This window comes from Protopterus annectens, chromosome 16.part0, assembly GCF_019279795.1.
Source record: "Protopterus annectens isolate FY-2018-M chromosome 16.part0, PAN1.0, whole genome shotgun sequence".
NCBI lineage: Eukaryota > Metazoa > Chordata > Ceratodontiformes > Protopteridae > Protopterus > Protopterus annectens.
Genome location: NC_056750.1, coordinates 801,964,924 through 801,988,123, shown reverse-complemented (window position 1 = coordinate 801,988,123; position 23,200 = coordinate 801,964,924). Strand labels below are relative to the sequence as shown.

Genomic DNA, 23,200 nt, shown 5'->3' with positions numbered 1-23,200 from the left:
GCTCATTAATGTCAGATCATTTTTAACATTACAGTTAATCTTTAACCTAATAAAAGACAGAGAAAATTACTTCATTGTCACTGAAAGTAGCCTACAACCTATAAAACACTTCAAAAGAAACGTTTCTGAGTTAACAGATGCCAGCAACCTCTCCTTGCCACCCCAAGTGGTCATTTCACTATCCTCTCTAACAGAGCATACCAACCATTTCACAAGCACTCTCTCTTTTAATGACACATTTGCCATTCAGCAGGACTACACAAATTCACTGCTCTCAGTGAAGGACAGAATTCAGATAGTCCATTTTGTTACCAATATGGGAACATGCACTCTAGGTTAGCCATGCCTATTATGCACCACTGCTTAAGAAAACAGATTTTAATAAACAGAAAAGTTCCATACAAAAAACAGCATCACAGAAATATGGCACATATATATTATAAAAAGTGCAATTATCACCAACAATTACGAAGTAGGTAAAACAGCTCAACTCGCTGTTCTGCACACATACTGAACGGAAAACCAAAAAAAAAATCAACTTTTGCTGCACATTCACACATTTATTTACATAAATCGTTTTCCTGGAATATTACATCAATGCACTCTGTTCATAGTTTCCTATAACATAAAAAAAACTGTACATAAGATTACAAATATATTAACATATATAAATAGTTAGGCGCTTCAGTCTGAAGCCACCTCAGTAGTCCTTCTGCTTGAGAACCTAGAAATACCACTGGACTTCAGGATGTGGGAATTCACTCAAGCATAGAGGCAACTTTTCAGTGCTTAGGCTTTCTTGCCAGTCTTTTCAGTCATTGTGCAAAAAGGAAAATCAAAAGGGAAAAAAAAAAAAAAAAAGAAAACCCGAAAACAAAATTCCTGCAAATGAAGGAACCGTGCTGCCATAAATGTCTTTTCCTGGTCATCGTTCTGGTTCAATGTCTATGAAAAAACTGCGTTTCTTCTCTCTGCAATGCTTCTTGTGTGCAGGCCAGTCCTTCTGCTGACACTGGGACCCACAATACCGTGCTACCTGACATCGACCACATATATTGAATTCTCGAAGCTGAGGAAAAAAATTAAACATTAGAAAAGCAGGAATCAGTTGCAGTCTAGTAAAAAAAACACAAACATGCTACAGCTGCTTTAATATTACTGATGACTAAGTTAGCGAGAATCATGACAGCCAAATAAAACTGATTTTTGGACACTGCATTTATGGACTGTTAAAGTCTAAAGTTTCTCAAACATTCACACCCAGCCAGAGGAAATAAAAATGGTTGAGCAATTTCTGCAACAAGAAATGCATTTAAAAATGTTTCTCTACTTAACATTATGACCTCTACAAGCAAACAACTTTAAGCATGCTTTTTTTGAAGAGTTTATTGAATTTTAAGTCCAGATCATGACTGTGAAATGTCCTCCAGACCAGGTTGCACTGAATGGTTAAACTAAAATCATCCAAAACCTAACCAGTGGCACAGGGTTTTTACCATACCATGTTAAGAAAAGGATGTCTCTGTATGATTGAACATGAGGAGAAATTGAGAACTGCAGTGTACATTCTGTGAATCAAGGCATGGTACATAATGTGTACATGTACGTATGTCTGCATGCCCATTATGGAATGCAAGGCTTACTAGGAATTACTGTGGAAAGATTACTAAATTTCTTGAAAGGGGTACAGTGTAGATGTATCACACTACATGGGTGGGAGAACAAAGGTAGGGTGTACTTTGGTACCACAAGCAGACTATACAGCTTAGTTAGTTTAGACATGTACTAACTTAGGAGAAAAAGGCACTGAGAAAAGGCTCAAATGCTCTAAGCAATTAAGTAATTAAGTCACCCCAAGCTGGGCCTCCATGACATAAAGGAAAAGTAGAAATCCTTCTCAACATTTATATACGTAAGGATAAAAAAAAAAAAGGGGGGGGATGCAACAATTATGGTACACACACTTCTTTAAAAGGAAACGCCACCTTCTCCTACAGTTTAACTCAACTCTTAAAAGGTTGCCTTTCTTTGCACTTCCTTATTATAGCGGCCCCGGCGACAGCGGCCTTGGGTGATGCCCCTTACATTCCTTGTTCGCTAGAATGTATGTAGGCGACAGTGGCCTTGGGTGATGCCCCTTACATTCCCTGTTCGCTAGAATGTACGTATATGCTTTCCGGAGTAACTAGTGTGAGCTACTCCGTTACAGCACAACACTTCAGGAAAAACAAAGATTATGATGTCCCATTGACAGCCATTCTGCAAAAAAGTATTAAAATTCTATATGAAGCAATCAGAGTGATTTTGAGGTGATAAAATAACTCAGAAAACAGTGAAATAGTTTTTTTTAGTTCTAAGGTGGAGTTTCCTTTAATGTACAGTTCCGGGTCGACAAATTCTAACACACTTGCTCTAGATTGCAACTTCAACTATGTGCTTGCAACTGCTAAAAAACAGAGTCAATAATAAATTACAATCTTTAAGTAAATGCGAGAAATCTACACATACCTGTTTCTCTATCATTGTGCATGGCGGGTAATGACATTCATAATACGAGCATGAATTTTCCTCCTCCTCAACTACATCTCCATTAGCATTGTAATAGCGTGTGACATTCTTCACAGGAAACTGTTCCTCAATGGGATCTGTGGGGAGCTGCTGAATTGCTAACCAGTACAGGCTCTGTTCTCTGAAAAGAAGGGAAAAAAAGTCACCATTAAAAATCACTTGCCCCTCAAAAACATTTCACTGTCTTCTAAAACACTCCATTATATACTTGCTTGTGTTTCATGTGCGTTTTACTACAGATACCCAAATGCATACTACCAAAGAAGACCTCATCTAAATGCAACATGCAGACAATGCAGTGCTATCTGCATATGTCCCACAGAAACAAGGCACTTCTAATTGACTATAAACTACCATTTAGAGTAGACATCAATATAAAAACAGCTACAGGAGTATGCCAAGAAATACATGTCAATAGTATGAAGTGATAGCAAATTCAAGCCAATACAGTTGTTTGGGGTTTGACATGATCCTTTCATTAAGAAACCGCATTTACTAAAATTAAAGCAGACGTAGGACTTGCTACTAGTTTGGATATCAGTATCTACTTGACTAGGTGCTAGAATTCAAGCCATACACTAGCCAAAATCCAGTGCAAAGTGTTAAACACAAACAAAACCAATAAGAGAATTCATGTGATGTTAATGCATTCAAACAGAACATGACCTACAGCACTGACAGGAGAATGAAATTTAATGAGCAGCAGCAACTTACATACTGCAATACGACTTTAGATATACAGTCTGACATTGTGGCACATCCACAAATTTCTCATTATGCTATTATCTCACTAGTCTCTGAAGACCTTCAAATGAATGGGTAACTGCACAGCAAACTGAAGCACTTAAGACCAGCAATTGTTCCCCCCCACAGATGGGAGCTGTAGTTCCACCACCAGTAGAAACACCAAGTACATTTGGATACCAGCCCATCAGTTGCCTCCACACCTACTACTTGAACAGCATCACCAACACCAGGTGTCCATGCACTAGAAGCTGGTATGGTTGTACCGGCTAGTAGAAAGGTGAGCAAAGGTGATGCCTTTTCACCTATCTGCAGCTGGCAGATCGTGGGGGTATTGGAGACAGACGGTTGGAAGCTTGCATCAACCAAGCTGATAACAAGCTCTAGCAACTCAGTCCTCTCTATCCAGCACTGGCTTCTTCAGCTGAGCCACGATCCTGTGGGGACAGCACTCACAGTGACTACAAATACAGTCTCTGCTAGTTGAGAACCAGCAGAATATTACTAAACACCTAATCCTATTACCCAGTCTTTGTGTCCCCCCAGTGTCGATGCACTATGCCCTCACAATTGTCTTCCCTCTATCTAATGCAATCTTCAGCAGTGTGCCACCTCCTTCATGGTGTTCCCTTACTACCTAGACTACCCCCATTTACATTCCTCTTACCTCTCCTATTATTCATACAAAGGAAAGGGGCATATGCTGTCCTTCCCCTTCTACCGCATCTCAATCCTGCTCATTCCTTATTTTTGTTTTCTATTTCCTCCTTTCCTGTACTCCTATTCAACATTTAGGGCCCAATACCTGCTCAAAAATCATCACACGTACTAAAAAAGGTATTCAAAATCATTTATGTTTTTGTGGTTGTATGGTGTGCACTCAAAGTCACAAAGCACACCATCTACACCCATGTACAACAGACAAGAAATGGCAATGCTCACTGTATGGTCCAGTTAGGTCACATACTATGCATTCTAGACTCTGCCAGCATTGCTTGTGCACATAAATAGAATGCAGTTGTGTGGCAGACAGCACATACATAGAAAAATATGGCAGGCTTATACATGCCTGCTTCCATGGCACAGCTTGTTCACGAGTGGTTTGGAGATTTGATGCACAGAATGGAAGGTTTCAAATCTCCACAGCTCCCATCTTTCCCACCTTCACTATTCTGCCTCCAGTCTGCAGATGGGACAGCACTCCACAACTACGTACTTTCCTGACATCGTTAGTGAGACCGCTTCTGAAAGTCTCACCTTGTTAAGTAGTGTTGCATGGAAAGTAATTGGACAGAGCCGAGGGTCAAATAGGTGCTTCCTATTCTCATGACATTTACATGTGTAGCCTTACAGCAATAAACCAACTCGTGCACAGTGCATAGCTACCTTAGTGACTCGCATCCGATCAATGATCCCAACAGCTTGTCATACTTCAATGGGGCCTTTAGTTGGTACAACACTATCTTCCTCCAGGTACTTATTGAATGGCGATAAGCAGCTCATTACCATGCCCACAGTGTCTGGGAAGCATGTACTGTTAAGAAGCCTTGGGGCTTACTGCACATGCACTGTGAACAGTGCTGGCTAAGCCACACTTGTGGCCATGTCCTGACCCCTGGGAAAGATATGTCAGAAAATAACCTCTGTGAGAGCAACTATGGAGGCAGAACTAGAATGGGGCAAGTTCTAACAAGGCATTTAAAAAAGCAAATCAAGAACTAGACAGGTACAGTCACCTATTCTAGTGAATAGCTATGGCTCTCTAAGCATCTGCAAGTAATTAATGAAATTAACCCGGTTTACCTTTATAAACGCATATCACAAAACGGGTGAATATGGTATGTTCGAAAGGCCATTTTCAAAACAGCAGACAGTCGAACCACATATGTGTGAATCATTAAAGGTAGTCAACAGCATGTCATACGCACATTACACAGTTGCATAAATAAATAGAGTTTGACCTTAAGTAATGTCGCTTACGCAAATATGTATTGCCGGCATCTTGTGTTACATTTCCTGGTTCCCGCAGCGTTTGATCTGCATGTTGACAGTGGCATTACCTACTCCAGGAGTAATCTGTGAACCTGGCAATCTAAGGAATATGGAGGTAATAGTCCGTATAATATGTTAGTAACAGAAAGTGAAAATAGTCGTTATACTGCAAGGATAGTCTACTGATATGTGTATGCATTGAACTTCTATATATATATATCACTGCAAGATGTGTAATACATGCTGAGCATGTGGCCCAGGCCGGTATGACCCTGACCTTGAGTAGCATCTTACCCTCACCAAGAGTGACGCCACAATATGAAGACAAGATGATAAATTTCAACAATTGGCTTAAGTATTGGTGTCATTCAAAGGGGATCCAATGCCTGTCAGCCTGGGATGACATGCTCGACAAGCCACGATGCTTCGCTAGGGACGGCTTGCACCTGTCACCCCTGGGCTTTCGGATATTGGCAAAGGCTCTTGCTACCCCCATAGTGCCTTTTTTAGGCAAGGCTCAAAAGACAAACCCACCTCCATAGGTATCACAAGGGATAAGAAACTAAGAGTAATGCTACTCAATGCCAGAAGTCTAAACCTCAAGATGCACGCACTCGAAACTCTCCTTAGCATGAAGAACATCGATATCTGTGCAGTAACAGAAACCTGGTTCAAGGCTCCCGAGAGCACCCCAGCACTACCAGGTTATACCTCATACCATGCTTTTAAGCCCCAAAACTTGGACCGATCCACAAAAGGAGGGGGAGTATCAATATTCGTCAAAGATACCCACACCTCCAGGTTGGTGGCACAGTACGAAGTATCAGAGACTATCCATGTGCAACTAACAGTGGGTAAAACTGCCTTCCAGTTTATAGCCTGCTACAGACCACCCTCCCTAACCCAGGAACCCCACTCGGCCTTCCTGAGAACACTGGAAAATATGAAGGTCTCTCCAAACACCATTATATTGGGCGACTTCAACTACCCAAACATAGACTGGGAGCATTACTCTAGCTCCAATACCCTAGCCCAAAGGTTCCTAGAATTTATTAACTCAAATGCTATGGAACAACTTGTTACCACTCCCACAAGAGGGGAAAACATACTGGACCTAATCATCACCAACATGGGGACTCTATGCTCCAGACCAGAAGTGTATCCCTCACTGGTAAGATCAGACCATAAACTAATCTCACTGGATATTCACATCCCGACCCCACCCCCTGCCCAGAAAACCACAGTGAAAAACTTCTCTAAAGCAAACTTCACACTCCTCAAAACCGAGGTGGAATCCTTCAAAGCCCCCGGGCCTGTGGAAAATACGGCCCAGACCGCAGAATCCTTTATAAACGCATTCTATGAACACCTTCGGGAATGCATGGATCATGCGATCCCAAATAAAACCAAGACCCAATCCTCCAAAAGGCAGACGGCCTGTCTGGTGGACCCCAGCCATAAACAAACTATACAACAGAAGGAGGAAGCTACTAAATGATAAGAGCAAAATTCCAAAAAGGGAAGGCATCTCTGATCAGTATTAGCAAAAAACTACGGGTACTCAAAATCTTCTAAGGCCAGCTTCGAGAGAAAAATTGCACAGGACACTAAGGATAATCACAAGGCTTTCTTTAGTTATGTTAGGAACCTGGGTGGTAATTCCCAGATATGCTCAGAATTAGTCCAAAATGACAAAAAATACACTGAACCCACAGACATTGCCAACATCCTAGCTGACAGGTTCAGTGCAAGCTCCCCCTCCTCCCCATCAAAAGGGCAAATATCTATCCCAGCAGAGTGCTGCCCCCCTGACATCTCAGATGCTCAGGTAAGAGCCGCCCTCTCCAAAGCAAAAAAACACAGCATCAATGGGACCAGACTGTGTCCCGGGCTGCGTCCTACATGAACTCCAAGAAGAGCTAAACCCAAACATAAAACTACTGTTCAATCTCAGCCTTACTACAGGATATGTACCCAAAGAGTGGCATACAGCAACTGTGGTCCCATTTCACAAAGGTGGTGCCTCAACGGATCCTGGAAACTATTGCCCCATAAGCCTGACTAGGTTGGTCTGCAAAGCTATGGAAAGGATTATCATGGACCTCATAAATAAAGATATTGAGGACCTACAGACACTGGATCCTACCCAGTTCGGCTTTGTTAGGGGCAGATCCTGCCTCTTAAACCTGGTTGATTTCTTTGAAACAGTCACCAAGGCCATTGATGAGGGGAAGGTGGTCCACACAGCCTACCTGGACCTCGCAAAAGCCTTCGATACAATACCCCACTCGGGCATTATAGATAAGCTCACCAGCTTAAATATAAACCCCTATGTCAATAGATGGGTTGCAAATTGGCTCAAGGAAAGAACCCACATGGTTAGAATTGCTGGAGCCATGTGACTCCAAACCAGTTACAAGTTGCGTCCCACAAGGCTCAGTCCTGGGACCTCTCTTGTTCGGTATATATTTCTCGGAGGTACAGGCCAACACGGAAGGACTGTGGCTGACCAAGTTCGCAGATGGCTGCACACTGGGCACCATAATCGACTCTCCAGCCAACACAAGCATCCACCAAAAGGGCCTCATAGAAACAGACAACTGGTGCCAGAGCCATGGCCTCAAGCTAAACGCCAAAAAGTGTATAGTCATCCCCTTTGGCAAAAACAAAGTGCCCACAAATTACCACATAGGTGGTAATCCATTAAGTACCGAAGTAGTAATTAGGGACCTGGGGACCCAAGTTGATAGCAATCTCTCATTTGACAACCACGTGGCCAAAGTGGTTAGAAAAACATTTTATATAGCCCACCTAATCATGAAGGGATTCACATCTAGATCAGGGGAGGTCATCGTGCCGCTTTACTCATCCCTCATCAGGCCCATAATTGAATACAATGCCCCTTTTGGGATGTACCTTACCAGACACCTGCAGCAACTGGAAAGACCCCAAAAGTACCTCACCAAGAGGATCAAAGGGCTCAAACAGATGCCATATGCTGCCCGGTTAAAGAAACTCCAGCTCTACTCAGTGGCATACCGCCTGTTCAGAGGCGATAGCAGAGTCCAGTGCCAACAATCCTAATAATCTTCTTGTTCTTGTAGAGAATAATAAGGCTACAAAATCCTCTCATTTCACACCCCTAGATCATGTACATTCAGTTCCACATCAGTCATGACTTGAGTGTGATCTCCATAGTCTTAACAGAAATGGATGAAAGTGATAGCAAACATGGCAGACTAATGTCCACATGGCACTTCTGCTGGGCTTGATACACATCATGCTCCTTATAAAGCAGTGATCTCTTGTACAAAGGCAGCATTCCTGTCCCAAGGTTTCTTCTGCAACAAATCAGCTCCTCCCCTTGCTACTATGTGTGGTCAACAGGCTATGCAAGCTAGCTTCTCGCACTCCCCGGACAACCTTTTTTTGGAGGTAACCTTACATCCTTGGAGTGGATTCTTCCTCCACAGTAGACTTAGGGAGTATTGTTAATGATCAACACAATGGTTTGCACTTAAGTCAGGTGGAATGAGGTGGACTGCATCCAGAGACATCTCCTCCACTCCCACTAGCTTCTGGACTTCCACATGACTCCATCCTATGATTGTCTTCCATGCATATGCTTTCAGTAAGAGATCTTATTCCAATGACAAGTTTAAATTATTACACATATTAGTTATAAATCTCATCTAAATAACAAAATACAAATTAACACTCTTGCAGTGGATTCAAATAACATCTAGTCCTGGATGCATTCTGATGAAATTTAACACTGCTAAGGCTGTAGCACAGCAGTTCACGCCTCTCGCACTCAATTTCTGACCTACAAACCTATCTTCAAGGAGTGAAACCCCAAAATTGTCAGGTACGATCTTGGCATTATCCTCAATAACAATTTGATCCTAATGGAAAATATTGCATAAATAAATGCATATCCTTTGGCAACAAGGTAAATGAATCCAGTTCAGTTACCTGTAGAAAAATCATAGGACCATAAAACTAGAATTGCCAACACGGTTTACACTGATTACAGGTATCTGTTAAGCAAACAGACAAAGCATTCAATGTGTGTATCAAGATAGCCAGGAAAAGTATTTTAATGCACCCCCACCCCCCAAAGAATACTCTGACAACATTTGAAGTATGCTTAAATTTCCTCAATTCTAAAAGCAAAATGGATATCCAGTTATACAAGTGCAGTAAATGTACTCTAATTTATACTACCGGGTAAAACCAAAGTTTGGTTTTCAGGTTTTGGCTAATTTAAAAAATGTACTACAAGAAGGCACATAAGTGCATAGCACTTTAAGACAAGACAGCAACTGCAAAACTATAGCAAGGGGAGTAAAAACAAACAATGTGCAAAAGCAAAGCATATGAAGAGGCAGAATGGAATTAATGGTGCAAACCACTTGGTCACTGTGGCTGGTGCAAGCCCTTTCCGAACTTCATATTTAAAGACTGGAGCCAGAGGATTTGACACAAATCCCTACAAACCATGAAAAACATATTCAACCATTGTTATACACCTTCTAGTTTTGGCAGAAATTATTTTGCCTAAAAAGCCAAGACCTCAGAAGAATCCAGCCAGTTTAAAGACAATCCCTAATTAATTTCTAGGACTGTCCAAGGACAGAGTAAAAAGCATGATGGAATACAAGGCCATAGGAGTAGGTGGGGAAAGATGGCAGGCGAGTCGAAAATGTGGGTTCAGCAAGTAGTTGGGAGGATTACAGAACCCCATACTTTATAAGGAAAGTATAAGTGGAATACAAGGCCATAGGAGTAGGTGGGGAAAGATGGCAGGTGAGTCGAAAATGTGGGTTCAGCAAGTAGTTGGGAGGATTACAGAACCCCATACTTTATAAGGAAAGTATAAGTGGAATACAAGGCCATAGGAGTAGGTGGGGAAAGATGGCAGGTGAGTCGAAAATGTGGGTTCAGCAAGTAGTTGGGAGGATTACAGAACCCCATACTTTATAAGGAAAGTATAAGTGGAATACAAGGCCATAGGAGTAGGTGGGGAAAGATGGCAGGTGAGTCGAAAATGTGGGTTCAGCAAGTAGTTGGGAGGATTACAGAACCCCATACTTTATAAGGAAAGTGTGTTGGTGCATTGCCTTATTACATGTGAAGGACTAAGACTCAAGATGGGCAAATTTTGTTAATATGTGAAGGCAGTTACAGATGTTTACTTCAGAGTATTGTCTGCCTTTATAGGTCACACCCGTGCATTTTATTACAGCTTACATACCACCCCAATTTCTGCAGAATGCAGCCCCCACTGTGTGCAGGACTATGACAGTTACAGTTCCTTTGCTATGGTTTACCATATGTGGTCACGGAGGGCTCTTGTTCATGTTCTCTGCTCAGTTCATAGTTACAATGATAGTCACATTAAATTTCACTGTGAAGAAAAACACTGAAGTTAGGATATACTGCATACAGCTATTTATGAATCTTCCTTCCCAAAAAGGCTGCTGAGGATGAAGGGTTTATAATACTAAACATGATAAACCAAGGTTCAGTTCAAATTGTTGGTTAAACCGCATTTCGAAATGGGTGCACATTGTTGGTTAAACTGCATTTCGAAGTGGGTGTACATTAATTTATACAAGGAAATCAAACTGAAAAAAAAAAAATTGCCCCAACATCACAGTAAGATAAATAACTGAATTAGGCAAGAATACAGATAAAGAAAGCCAATTGGCAATGTCACAAATGAACATGAGAAATGAACTGCAGCAGACGGGAAGACACTGCAAATTCTCAAAAGAACTGGTGTGTGCTCTTAAAATGCCAATATCTGGTGAACGGACAGCCAAAAATAAGTACTTATGTATTTTAGCACAGGAACACAGCCCAAGCTAAGCTAGACGAAAAATTTACAAAGCAGACCTACTGCCTGTTTAAGCAAGAGATACAGCCAATTAGCATCTACAGTCAATGGTCAGAAGCCACGTTAGTTGCCACCCCCCACCTGCAAAATTCAAAATAAAGAGAATGCAATCATCCTGTGCCTAACAAGATATCAGGATACCTCTCAAGTGTACCTCATTACGAGGAACGTACCTCATCACCCCTAAGTCACAAGATGGGTTTCCCAACTGGCTCCCTGACAAAACCCACACTGTAAAAGTTGAAGACTCAAAATATGACCTTAATGCAGTGAAAAGTGGAGTACCACAGGGTTCCGTCCTGGGACCTCTCCTGTTTGGTATCTACCTCTCTGAAGTACAGGCTAACACAGAAGACCTCTGGCTAACAAAGTTCACAGAGGACTGCAAACTAGGAGCCATAGTCAAGTCCTCAAATGATGTGGACATCCTACAGAAGGGCCTCACTGAGACAGATGCCTGGTGTCAGAGCCATGGCTTCAAGATCAATGCCAAAAAGTGCAGTGTCATCCCCTTTGGTAAAGACTCTGTACCCATGAACTACCACACAGGCAGCAATCTACTTAACACTGGATGCGTGATAAGGGACCTTGGGACCCAGGTGTACAGTAGTCTCGCCTTTGATAGTCACATCGCCACAGTAGTCAGGAAGACCTTCTACGTGGCACACCTCATCATAAAAGGGTTCTCATCCAGGAGAAAAGAGGTCATTGTTCCCCTCTACTAGTCACTCATTAGACCCATTATAGAGTACAACGCCCCTTTTGGAATGTACCTCACAAGACATCGGCAGCAGCTGGAAAGGCCACAGAAGTACCTCACAAAGAGGATTACTGGCCTCAAACACATGCCCTACACTGACCGCCTTAAAAAACTCCAGCTTTACTCCATAACATATCGCCTACTCCAAGGTGATCTCTGCCTAACATATAAAGCTAAGTCAAACCCAGAGCTGTTGGACATGCTACACCTAAAGAAATCCCAATCCCTCCGAGCTACACGCTCTAGGGACCTAAACCTTGTCACCTCAATAAACAGGACACACTGAAGGGATAGATTCCCGTCCCATAGACTTCCTATACTCTGGAATAAGCTACCCATCTATGTCAAGCAAAGTTCTTCATTAGCACTTTAAGAAAAATCTTGATGAGTGGATGGGAAATAGGAAATACACCTCGGGGATCACTTCTATGTCTCTGCCGGACAGTGGAACAGGAAAATAACTTTCTTGGGTGGCATAAGCTATGGAACCTTGCTAGCTAGGCTTACATAGGCCCTTGAGCCGATAGCCTAGTACCTACCTATGAACCTATTTGGGGTCTTAAAAAGTTGTTTCTCAAAGTTCCACGTTGAAAGAGTCCGTCACACATTCAGTGTTAGGAATTTTAAGTGAAATCCATGGTAAATAGAAATTAATCGTATTAATTCATTAAATGATCTTTAAGTAAAACCAGCATATTTTAACCATCCTAAGACCTTTCTAGTTGAAGTTGTTAGTAAGCCAATAGTACGAGTTCCACATTTTGCCCATTTGTTCCACATTATGAAGGTGTGTTTTCCTTATTTTGGAGATGGATGGTTGAGAGCTATGATTAGCAAAGTATAACAGAATTACACAGCATGATGGGACAACAAAACAAGGCATTAAAAGAAAAGAAGAAAAAAAGAAAAGCAGCAGAGATGCATGCAAACCTGGAGAGTTTGTGCTCTAGCAGGGTTGCAGTGTAATGCTGCGTTTGTGCTCTATGAATATGGACATGCCTCCACCTTTAGTGCTTTAGTGCTTCGTTCTGGGTTAGGTGGCCGAAAGGTGTGGTATGAATTATAGCCTGTTAAAGTCAATCATTTTGTCCTTGTACTGTGGCATCATTCTGGGTGATGGCAGGATGCTACTCACGGCCAGGGTCATACCTGCCTAGGCTACAAGATTGGAGAGCTCCTCCATGTCTCTTTTCATGTAGTCCAGGGAGGTATGTCTCAGGTCATTCACACCAACATGGACAATGACAGTGTCATATTTGTACTTGTTGTGGAGTGACAGGTTGCAGTGTAATGCTGCGTTTGTGCTCAAGCAGGGTTGCAGTGTAATGCTGCGTTTTTGCTCAAGCAGGGCTGTAGTGTAATATGCTGCATTCTGTTCTCTAGCAGGGTCTTGCATAAACGCAGCATATTACACTGCAGCCCTGCTAGAGCACAAATGCAGCATTACACTGCAACCCTGCTAGAGAACAAAACACAGTATATTACATTGCACCTTCTGCATTCTACTTTTGTGCAGACGGTGACTGCTGTTATACTGCTTTGAACTACAAAGAAGAGCTGAAGATGTATTTTTTTGTCTTACGCCAGTCTTGCCTTACAGTAGCTTATGAAGTACTTTGATAGTTGTTTATTCAATGTTGACAGTCCATAAAGAAACATGTGTATGTATTTAAAGTGGCAACTTCATGCAAGACTACAATAGTCAATTGTTTTAGATAACACTAAATTATCAAACATTTAACTATTTACCATCACTCAAACCCGTACTGGACCCAAAGAGGATCATAAGAGACCACATACCCAATTGTTTAAAAAAAAAAAGTTACTGGTATGGTCAGTAACATTTAAAACACGCTGTCATCTGAAGTCCCCACACCTTTTCAAAAGGAATCCTTTTTTAAAATCATTCAATTGATAGAATGTTCACTAACCACACTGATGTGTTTTAACAAGGATGCTGAACTTATTGCGAGAGGATACTCATTTTACCCCTCCCTACTTGAATCCACCTGAAAAACAAACTCTCCAATAATGGAATTAAGGCTACATATGGAAATGCAGCTAACTATACAGATCTAGCACACCAAGACCTGTCATTCTGAAAAACAAAGTACTTTTCACTATCACCTGCTAAGAATAGCGACATGATTGAAGTAAAATGTTAACAGTAAAGTACGCTAGCATAATTCATTTTTAATGCTTACTGTACAACAAAGCCCATGAATATTTCGAACACAAATTAAGTAAAAAATATGCAAATTAAACTAGCACATGAAAACAGGACTTGTTTGGATAAGCTCATTAATGTCAGATCATTTTTAACATTACAGTTAATCTTTAACCTAATAAAAAGACAGAGAAAATTACTTCATTGTCACTGAAAGTAGCCTACAACCTATAAAACACTTCAAAAGAAACTTTTCTGAGTTAACAGATGCCAGCAACCTCTCCTTGCCACCCCAAGTGGTCATTTCACCATCCTCTCTAACAGAGCATACCAACCATTTCACAAGCACTCTCTCTTTTAATGACACATTTGCCATTCAGCAGGACTACACAAATTCACTGCTCTCAGTGAAGGACAGAATTCTGATAGTCCATTTTGTTACCAATATGGGAACATGCACTCTAGGTTAGCCATGCCTATTATGCACCACTGCTTAAGAAAACAGATTTTAATAAACAGAAAAGTTCCATACAAAAAACAGCATCACAGAAATATGGCACATATATATTATAAAAAGTGCAATTATCACCAACAATTACGAAGTAGGTAAAACAGCTCAACTCGCTGTTCTGCACACATACTGAACGGAAAACCAAAAAAAAAATCAAGTTTTGCTGCACATTCACACATTTATTTACATAAATCGTTTTCCTGGAATATTACATCAATGCACTCTGTTCATAGTTTCCTATAACATAAAAAAAACTGTACATAAGATTACAAATATATTAACATATATAAATAGTTAGGCGCTTCAGTCTGAAGCCACCTCAGTAGTCCTTCTGCTTGAGAACCTAGAAATACCACTGGACTTCAGGATGTGGGAATTCACTCAAGCATAGAGGCAACTTTTCAGTGCTTAGGCTTTCTTGCCAGTCTTTTCAGTCATTGTGCAAAAAGGAAAATCAAAAGGGGAAAAAAAAAAAAAAAGAAAACCCGAAAACAAAATTCCTGCAAATGAAGGAACCGTGCTGCCATAAATGTCTTTTCCTGGTCATCGTTCTGGTTCAATGTCTATGAAAAAACTGCGTTTCTTCTCTCTGCAATGCTTCTTGTGTGCAGGCCAGTCCTTCTGCTGACACTGGGACCCACAATACCGTGCTACCTGACATCGACCACATATATTGAATTCTCGAAGCTGAGGAAAAAAATTAAACATTACAAAAGCAGGAATCAGTTGCAGTCTAGTAAAAAAAACACAAACATGCTACAGCTGCTTTAATATTACTGATGACTAAGTTAGCGAGAATCATGACAGCCAAATAAAACTGATTTTTGGACACTGCATTTATGGACTGTTAAAGTCTAAAGTTTCTCAAACATTCACACCCAGCCAGAGGAAATAAAAATGGTTGAGCAATTTCTGCAACAAGAAATGCATTTAAAAATGTTTCTCTACTTAACATTATGACCTCTACAAGCAAACAACTTTAAGCATGCTTTTTTTGAAGAATTGATTGAATTTTAAGTCCAGATCATGACTGTGAAATGTCCTCCAGACCAGGTTGCACTGAATGGTTAAACTAAAATCATCCAAAACCTAACCAGTGGCACAGGGTTTTTACCATACCATGTTAAGAAAAGGATGTCTCTGTATGATTGAACATGAGGAGAAATTGAGAACTGCAGTGTACATTCTGTGAATCAAGGCATGGTACATAATGTGTACATGTACGTATGTCTGCATGCCCATTATGGAATGCAAGGCTTACTAGGAATTACTGTGGAAAGATTACTAAATTTCTTGAAAGGGGTACAGTGTAGATGGATCACACTACATGGGTGGGAGAACAAAGGTAGGGTGTACTTTGGTGCCACAAGCAGACTATACAGCTCAGTTAGTTTAGACATGTACTAACTTAGGAGAAAAAGCCACCGAGAAAAGGCTCAAATGCTCTAAGCAATTAAGTAATTAAGTCACCCCAAGCTGGGCCTCCATGACATAAAGGAAAAGTAGAAATCCTTCTCAACAGTTATATACGTAAGGATAAAAAAAAAAAAAAAGGGGGGGGGGGATGCAACAATTATGGTCACACACTTCTTTAAAAGGAAACGCCACCTTCTCCTACAGTTTAACTCAACTCTTAAAAGGTTGCCTTTTTTTGTACTTCCTTATTATAGCGGCCCCGGCGACAGCGGCCTTGGGTGATGCCCATTACTAGAATGTACGTATTTGTTTTCCGGAGTAACTAGTGTGAGCTACTCCGTTACAGCATAACACTTCAGGAAAAACAAAGATTATAATGTCCCATTGACGGCCATTCTGCAAAAAAGTATTACAATTCTATATGAAGCAATCAGAGTGATTTTGAGGTGATAAAATAACTCGGAAAACAGTGAAATAGTTTTTTTTAGTTCTAAGGTGGAGTTTCCTTTAATGTACAGTTCCGGGTCGACAAATTCCAACACACTTGCTCTAGATTGCAACTTCAACTATGTGCTTGCAACTGCTAAAACACAGAGTCAATAATAAACTACAATCTTTAAGTAAATGCGAGAAATCTACACATACCTGTTTCTCTATCATTGTGCATGGCGGGTAATGACATTCATAATACGAGCATGAATTTTCCTCCTCCTCAACTACATCTCCATTAGCATTGTAATAGCGTGTGACATTCTTCACAGGAAACTGTTCCTCAATGGGATCTGTGGGGAGCTGCTGAATTGCTAACCAGTACAGGCTCTGTTCTCTGAAAAGAAGGGAAAAAAAGTTACCATTAAAAATCACTTGCCCCTCAAAAACATTTCACTGTCTTCTAAAACACTCCATTATATACTTGCTTGTGTTTCATGTGCGTTTTACTACAGATACCCAAATGCATACTACCAAAGAAGACCTCAACTAAATGCAACATGCAGACAATGCAGTGCTATTTGCATATGTTCCACAGAAACAAGGCACTTCTAATTGACTATAAACTACCATTTAAAGTAGACATCAATATAAAAACAGCTACAGGAGTATGCCAAGAAATACATGTCAATAGTATGAAGTGATAGCAAATTCAAGCCAATACAGTTGTTTGGGGTTTGACATGATCCTTTCATTAAGAAACCGCATTTACTAAAATTAAAGCAGACGTAGGACTTGCTACTAGTTTGGATATCAGTATCTACTTGACTAGGTGCTAGAATTCAAGCCATACACTAGCCAAAATCCAGTGCAATGTGTTAAACACAAACAAAACCAATAAGAGAATTAATGTGATGTTAATGCATTCAAACATAACATGACCTACAGCACTGACAGGAGAATGAAATTTAATGAGCAGCTGCAACTTACATACTGCAATACGACTTTAAATATACAGTCTGACACTGTGGCACATCCACAAATTTCTCATTATGCTATTATCTCACTAGTCTCTGAAGACCTTCAAATGAATGGGTAACTGCACAGCAAACTGAAGCACTTAAGACCAGCAATTGTCCCCCCCCCACAGATGGGAGCTGTAGTTCCACCACCAGTAGAAACACCAAGTACATTTGGATACCAGCCCATCAGTTGCCTCCACACCTACTACTTGAACAGCATCACCAACACCAGGTGTCCATGCACTAGAAGGTGGTATGGTTGTACCAGCTAGTAGAAAGGCAAAGGTGATGCCTTTTCATCTAGCTGCAGCTGGCAGATCGTGGGGGTATTGGAGACAGACGGTTGGAAGCTTGCATCAACCAAGCTGATAACAAGCTCTAGCAACTCAGTCCTCTCTATCCAGCACTGGCTTCTACAGCTGAGCCACGATCCTGTGGGGACAGCACTCACAGTGACTACAAATACAGTCTCTGCTAGTTGAGAACCAGCAGAATATTACTAAACACCTAATCCTATTACCCAGTCTTTGTGTCCCCCCAGTGTCGACGCACTATGCCCTCACAATTGTCTTCCCCTCTACCTAATGCAATCTTCAGCAGTGTGCCACCTCCTTCATGGTGTTCCCTTACTACCTAGACTACCCCCATTTACATTCCTCTTACCTCTCCTTTTATTCATAAAAAGGAAAGGGGCATATGCTGTCCTTCCCCTTCTACCGCATCTCAGTCCTGCTCATTCCTTATTTTTGTTTTCCATTTCCTCCTTTCCTGTACTCCTATTCAACATTTAGGGCCCAATACCTGCTCAAAAATCATCACACGTACTAAAAAAGGCATTCAAAATCATTTATGTTTTTGTGGTTGTATGGTGTGCACTCAAAGTCACAAGGCACACCATCTACACCCATGTACAACAGACAAGAAATGGCAATGCCCGCTGTATGGTCCAGTTATGTCACATACAATGCATTCTAGACTCTGCCAGCATTGCTTGTACACATAAACAGAATGCAGTTGTGTGGCAGACAGCACATACATAGAAAAATATGGTAGGCTTATACATGCCTGCTTCCATGGCACAGCTTGTTCACGAGTGGTTTGGAGATTTGATGCACAGAATGGAAGGTTCAAATCTCCACAGCTCCCATCTTTCCCACCTTCACTATTCTACCTCCAGTCTGCAGATGGGACAGCACTCCACAACTACGTACTTTCCTGACATCGTTAGTGAGACCGCTTCTGAAAGTCTCACCTTGTTAAGTAGTGTTGCATGGAAAGTAATTGGACAGAGCCGAGGGTCAAATAGGTGCTTCCTATTCTCATGACATTTACATGTGTAGCCTTACAGCAATAAACCAACTCGTGCACAGTGCATAACTACCTTAGTGACTCGCATCCGATCAATGATCCCAACAGCTTGTCATACTTCAATGGGGCCTTTAGTTGGTACAACACTATCTTCCTCCAGGTACTTATTGAATGGCGATAAGCAGCTCATTACCATGCCCACAGTGTCTGGGAAGCATGTACTGTTAAGAAGCCTTGGGGCTTACTGCACATGCACTGTGAACAGTGCTGGCTAAGCCACACTTGTGGCCATGTCCTGACCCCTGGGAAAGATATGTCAGAAAATAACCTCTGCGAGAGCAACTATGGAGGCAGAACTAGAATGGGGCAAGTTCTAACAAGACATTTAAAAAAGCAAATCAAGAACTAGACAGGTACAGTCACCTATTCTAGTGAATAGCTATGGCTCTCTAAGCATCTGCAAGTAATTAATGAAATTAACCCGGTTTACCTTTATAAACGCATATCACAAAACGGGTGAATATGGTATGTTCGAAAGGCCATTTTCAAAACAGCAGACAGTCGAACCACATATGTGTGAATCATTAAAGGTAGTCAACAGCATGTCATACGCACATTACACAGTTGCATAAATAAATAGAGTATGACCTTAAGTAATGTCGCTTACGCAAATATGTATTGCCGGCATCTTGTGTTACATTTCCTGGTTCCCGCAGCGTTTGATCTGCATGTTGACAGTGGCATTACCTACTCCAGGAGTAATCTGTGAACCTGGCAATCTAAGGAATATGGAGGTAATAGTCCGTATAATATGTTAGTAACAGAAAGTGAAAATAGTCGTTATACTGCAAGGATAGTCTACTGATATGTGTATGCATTGAACTTCTATATATATATATATCACTGCAAGATGTGTAATACATGCTGAGCATGTGGCCCAGGCCGGTATGACCCTGACCTTGAGTAGCATCTTACCCTCACCATAAGTGACGCCACAATATGAAGACAAGATGATAAATTTCAACAATTGGCTTAAGTATTGGTGTCATTCAAAGGGGATCCAATGCCTGTCAGCCTGGGATGACATGCTCGACAAGCCACGATGCTTCGCTAGGGACGGCTTGCACCTGTCACCCCTGGGCTTTCGGATATTGGCAAAGGCTCTTGCTACCCCCATAGTGCCTTTTTTAGGCAAGGCTCAAAAGACAAACCCACCTCCATAGGTATCACAAGGGATAAGAAACTAAGAGTAATGCTACTCAATGCCAGAAGTCTAAACCTCAAGATGCACCTTTTCGAAACTCTCCTTAGCATGGAGAACATCGATATCTGTGCAGTAACAGAAACCTGGTTCAAGGCTCCGAGAGCACCCCAGCACTACCAGGTTATACCTCATACCATGCTTTTAAGCCCCAAAACTTGGACCGATCCACAAAAGGAGGGGGAGTATCAATATTCGTCAAAGATACCCACACCTCCAGGTTGGTGGCACAGTACGAAGTATCAGAGACTATCCATGTGCAACTAACAGTGGGTAAAACTGCCTTCCAGTTTATAGCCTGCTACAGACCACCCTCCCTAACCCAGGAACCCCACTCGGCCTTCCTGAGAACACTGGAAAATATGAAGGTCTCTCCAAACACCATTATATTGGGCGACTTCAACTACCCAAACATAGACTGGGAGCATTACTCTAGCTCCAATACCCTAGCCCAAAGGTTCCTAGAATTTATTAACTCAAATGCTATGGAACAACTTGTTACCACTCCCACAAGAGGGGAAAACATACTGGACCTAATCATCACCAACATAGGGACTCTATGCTCCAGACCAGAAGGGTATCCCTCACTGGTAAGATCAGACCATAAACTAATCTCACTGGATATTCACATCCCGACCCCACCCCCTGCCCAGAAAACCACAGTGAAAAACTTCTCTAAAGCAAACTTCACACTCCTCAAAACCGAGGTGGAATCCTTCAAAGCCCCCGGGCCTGTGGAAAATACGGCCCAGACCGCAGAATCCTTTATAAACGCATTCTATGAACACCTTCGGGAATGCATGGATCATGAGATCCCAAATAAAACCAAGACCCAATCCTCCAAAAGGCAGACGGCCTGTCTGGTGGACCCCAGCCATAAACAAACTATACAACAGAAGGAGGAAGCTACTAAATGATAAGAGCAAAATTCCAAAAAGGGAAGGCATCTCTGATCAGTATTAGCAAAAAACTACGGGTACTCAAAATCTTCTAAGGCCAGCTTCGAGAGAAAAATTGCACAGGACACTAAGGATAATCACAAGGCTTTCTTTAGTTATGTTAGGAACCTGGGTGGTAATTCCCAGATATGCTCAGAATTAGTCCAAAATGACAAAAAATACACTGAACCCACAGACATTGCCAACATCCTAGCTGACAGGTTCAGTGCAAGCTCCCCCCCCCTCCCCACCAAAAGGGCAAATATCTATCCCAGCAGAGTGCTGCCCCCCTGACATCTCAGATGCTCAGGTAAGAGCCGCCCTCTCCAAAGCAAAAAACACAGCATCAATGGGACCAGACTGTGTCCCATTGATGGCACAAAAATACTAAACATGATAAACCAAGGTTCAGTTCAAATTGTTGGTTAAACTGCATTTCGAAATGGGTGCACATTGTTGGTTAAACTGCATTTCGAAGTGGGTGTACATTAATTTATACAAGGAAATCAAACTGAAAAAAAAAAAAAATTGCCCCAACATCACAGTAAGATAAATAACTGAATTAGGCAAGAATACAGATAAAGAAAGCCAATTGGCAATGTCACAAATGAACATGAGAAATGAACTGCAGCAGACGGGAAGACACTGCAAATTCTCAAAAGAACTGGTGTGTGCTCTTAAAATGCCAATATCTGGTGAACGGACAGCCAAAAATAAGTACTTATGTATTTTAGCACAGGAACACAGCCCAAGCTAAGCTAGACGAAAAATTTACAAAGCAGACCTACTGCCTGTTTAAGCAAGAGATACAGCCAATTAGCATCTACAGTCAATGGTCAGAAGTCACGTTAGTTGCCACCCCCCCCCACCCGCAAAATTCAAAATAAAGAGAATGCAATCATCCTGTGCCTAGCAAGATATCAGGATACCTCTCAAGTGTACCTCATTACGAGGAACGTACCTCATCACCCCTAAGTCACAAGATGGGTTGCCAACTGGCTCACTGACAGAACCCACACTGTAAAAGTTGAAGACTCAAAATATGACCTCAATGCAGTGACAAGTGGAGTACCACAGGGTTCCGTCCTGGGACCTCTCCTGTTTGGTATCTACCTCTCTGAAGTACAGGCTAACACAGAAGACCTCTGGCTAACAAAGTTCGCAGATGACTGCAAACTAGGAGCCATAGTCAAGTCCCCAAATGATGTGGACATCCTACAGAAAGGCCTCACTGAGACAGATGCCTGGTGTCAGAGCCATGGCTTCAAGATCAATGCCAAAAAGTGCAGTGTCATCCCCTTTGGTAAAGACTCTGTACCCATGAAATACCACACAGGCAGCAATCTACTTAACACTGAATGTGTGATAAGAGACCTTGGGACCCAGGTGTACAGTAGTCTCGCCTTTGATAGTCACATCGCCACAGTAGTCAGGAAGCCCTTCTACGTGGCACACCTCATCATAAAAGGGTTCTCATCCAGGAGAAAAGAGGTCATTGTTCCCCTCTACTAGTCACTCATTAGACCCATTATAGAGTACAACGCCCCTTTTGGAATGTACCTCACAAGACATCGGCAGCAGCTGGAAAGGCCACAGAAGTACCTCACAAAGAGGATTACTGGCCTCAAACAAATGCCCTACACTGACCGCCTCAAAAAACTCCAGCTTTACTCCATAACATATCGCCTACTCCAAAGTGATCTCTGCCCAACATATAAAGCCAAGTCAGACCAGAGCTGTTGGACATGCTACACCTAAAGAAATCCCAATCCCTCCGAGCTACACGCTCTAGGGACCTAAACCTTGTCACCTCAATAAACAGGACACGCTGAAGGGATAGATTCCTGTCCCAGAGACTTCCTATACTCTGGAACAAGCTACCAATCTATGTCAAGCAAAGTTCTTCATTAGCACTCAAGAAAAATCTTGATGAGTGGATGGGAAATAGGAAATACACCTCGGGGATCACTTCTATGTCTCTGCCGGACAGTGGCACAGGAAAATAACTTTCTTGGGTGGCATAAGCTATGGAACCTTGCTAGCTAGGCTTACATAGGCCCTTGAGCCGATAGCCTAGTACCTACCTATGAACCTATTTGGTGTCTTAAAAAGTTGTTCCTCAAAGTTCCACATTGAAAGAGTCTGTCACACATTCAGTGTTATGAATTTTAAGTGAAATCCA

General features: G+C 41.8%; 2 protein-coding genes across 5 annotated transcripts in view; both read right to left on the bottom strand.

Annotated features, from left to right (window-relative positions):
* Window positions 1-539: 539 nt before the first annotated feature.
* Window positions 540-2,745, bottom strand: LOC122790384 (zinc finger MYND domain-containing protein 19-like; the record flags this gene model as incomplete). The annotated part of the gene is made up of 2 exons (XM_044057897.1): window positions 540-1,069; window positions 2,509-2,745. Coding segments are annotated over 2 exons (381 nt in total), but the record flags the coding sequence as incomplete, so codon positions are not given.
* Window positions 2,746-14,139: 11,394 nt separating this feature from the next.
* Window positions 14,140-23,200, bottom strand: part of LOC122791013 (zinc finger MYND domain-containing protein 19) — a 16,767-nt gene continuing 7,706 nt past the window's right edge. For all 4 annotated transcript variants that reach the window (XM_044058768.1, XM_044058766.1, XM_044058769.1 and 1 more), the window contains exons 5-6: window positions 16,706-16,886; window positions 14,140-15,331 (exon numbers count right to left, since the gene is read on the bottom strand). In XM_044058768.1, coding sequence (XP_043914703.1) covers window positions 15,188-15,331; window positions 16,706-16,886 — 325 coding nt within the window. In that variant the 3' untranslated portion in view covers window positions 14,140-15,187. The remainder of the gene's footprint in view (window positions 15,332-16,705; window positions 16,887-23,200) is intronic.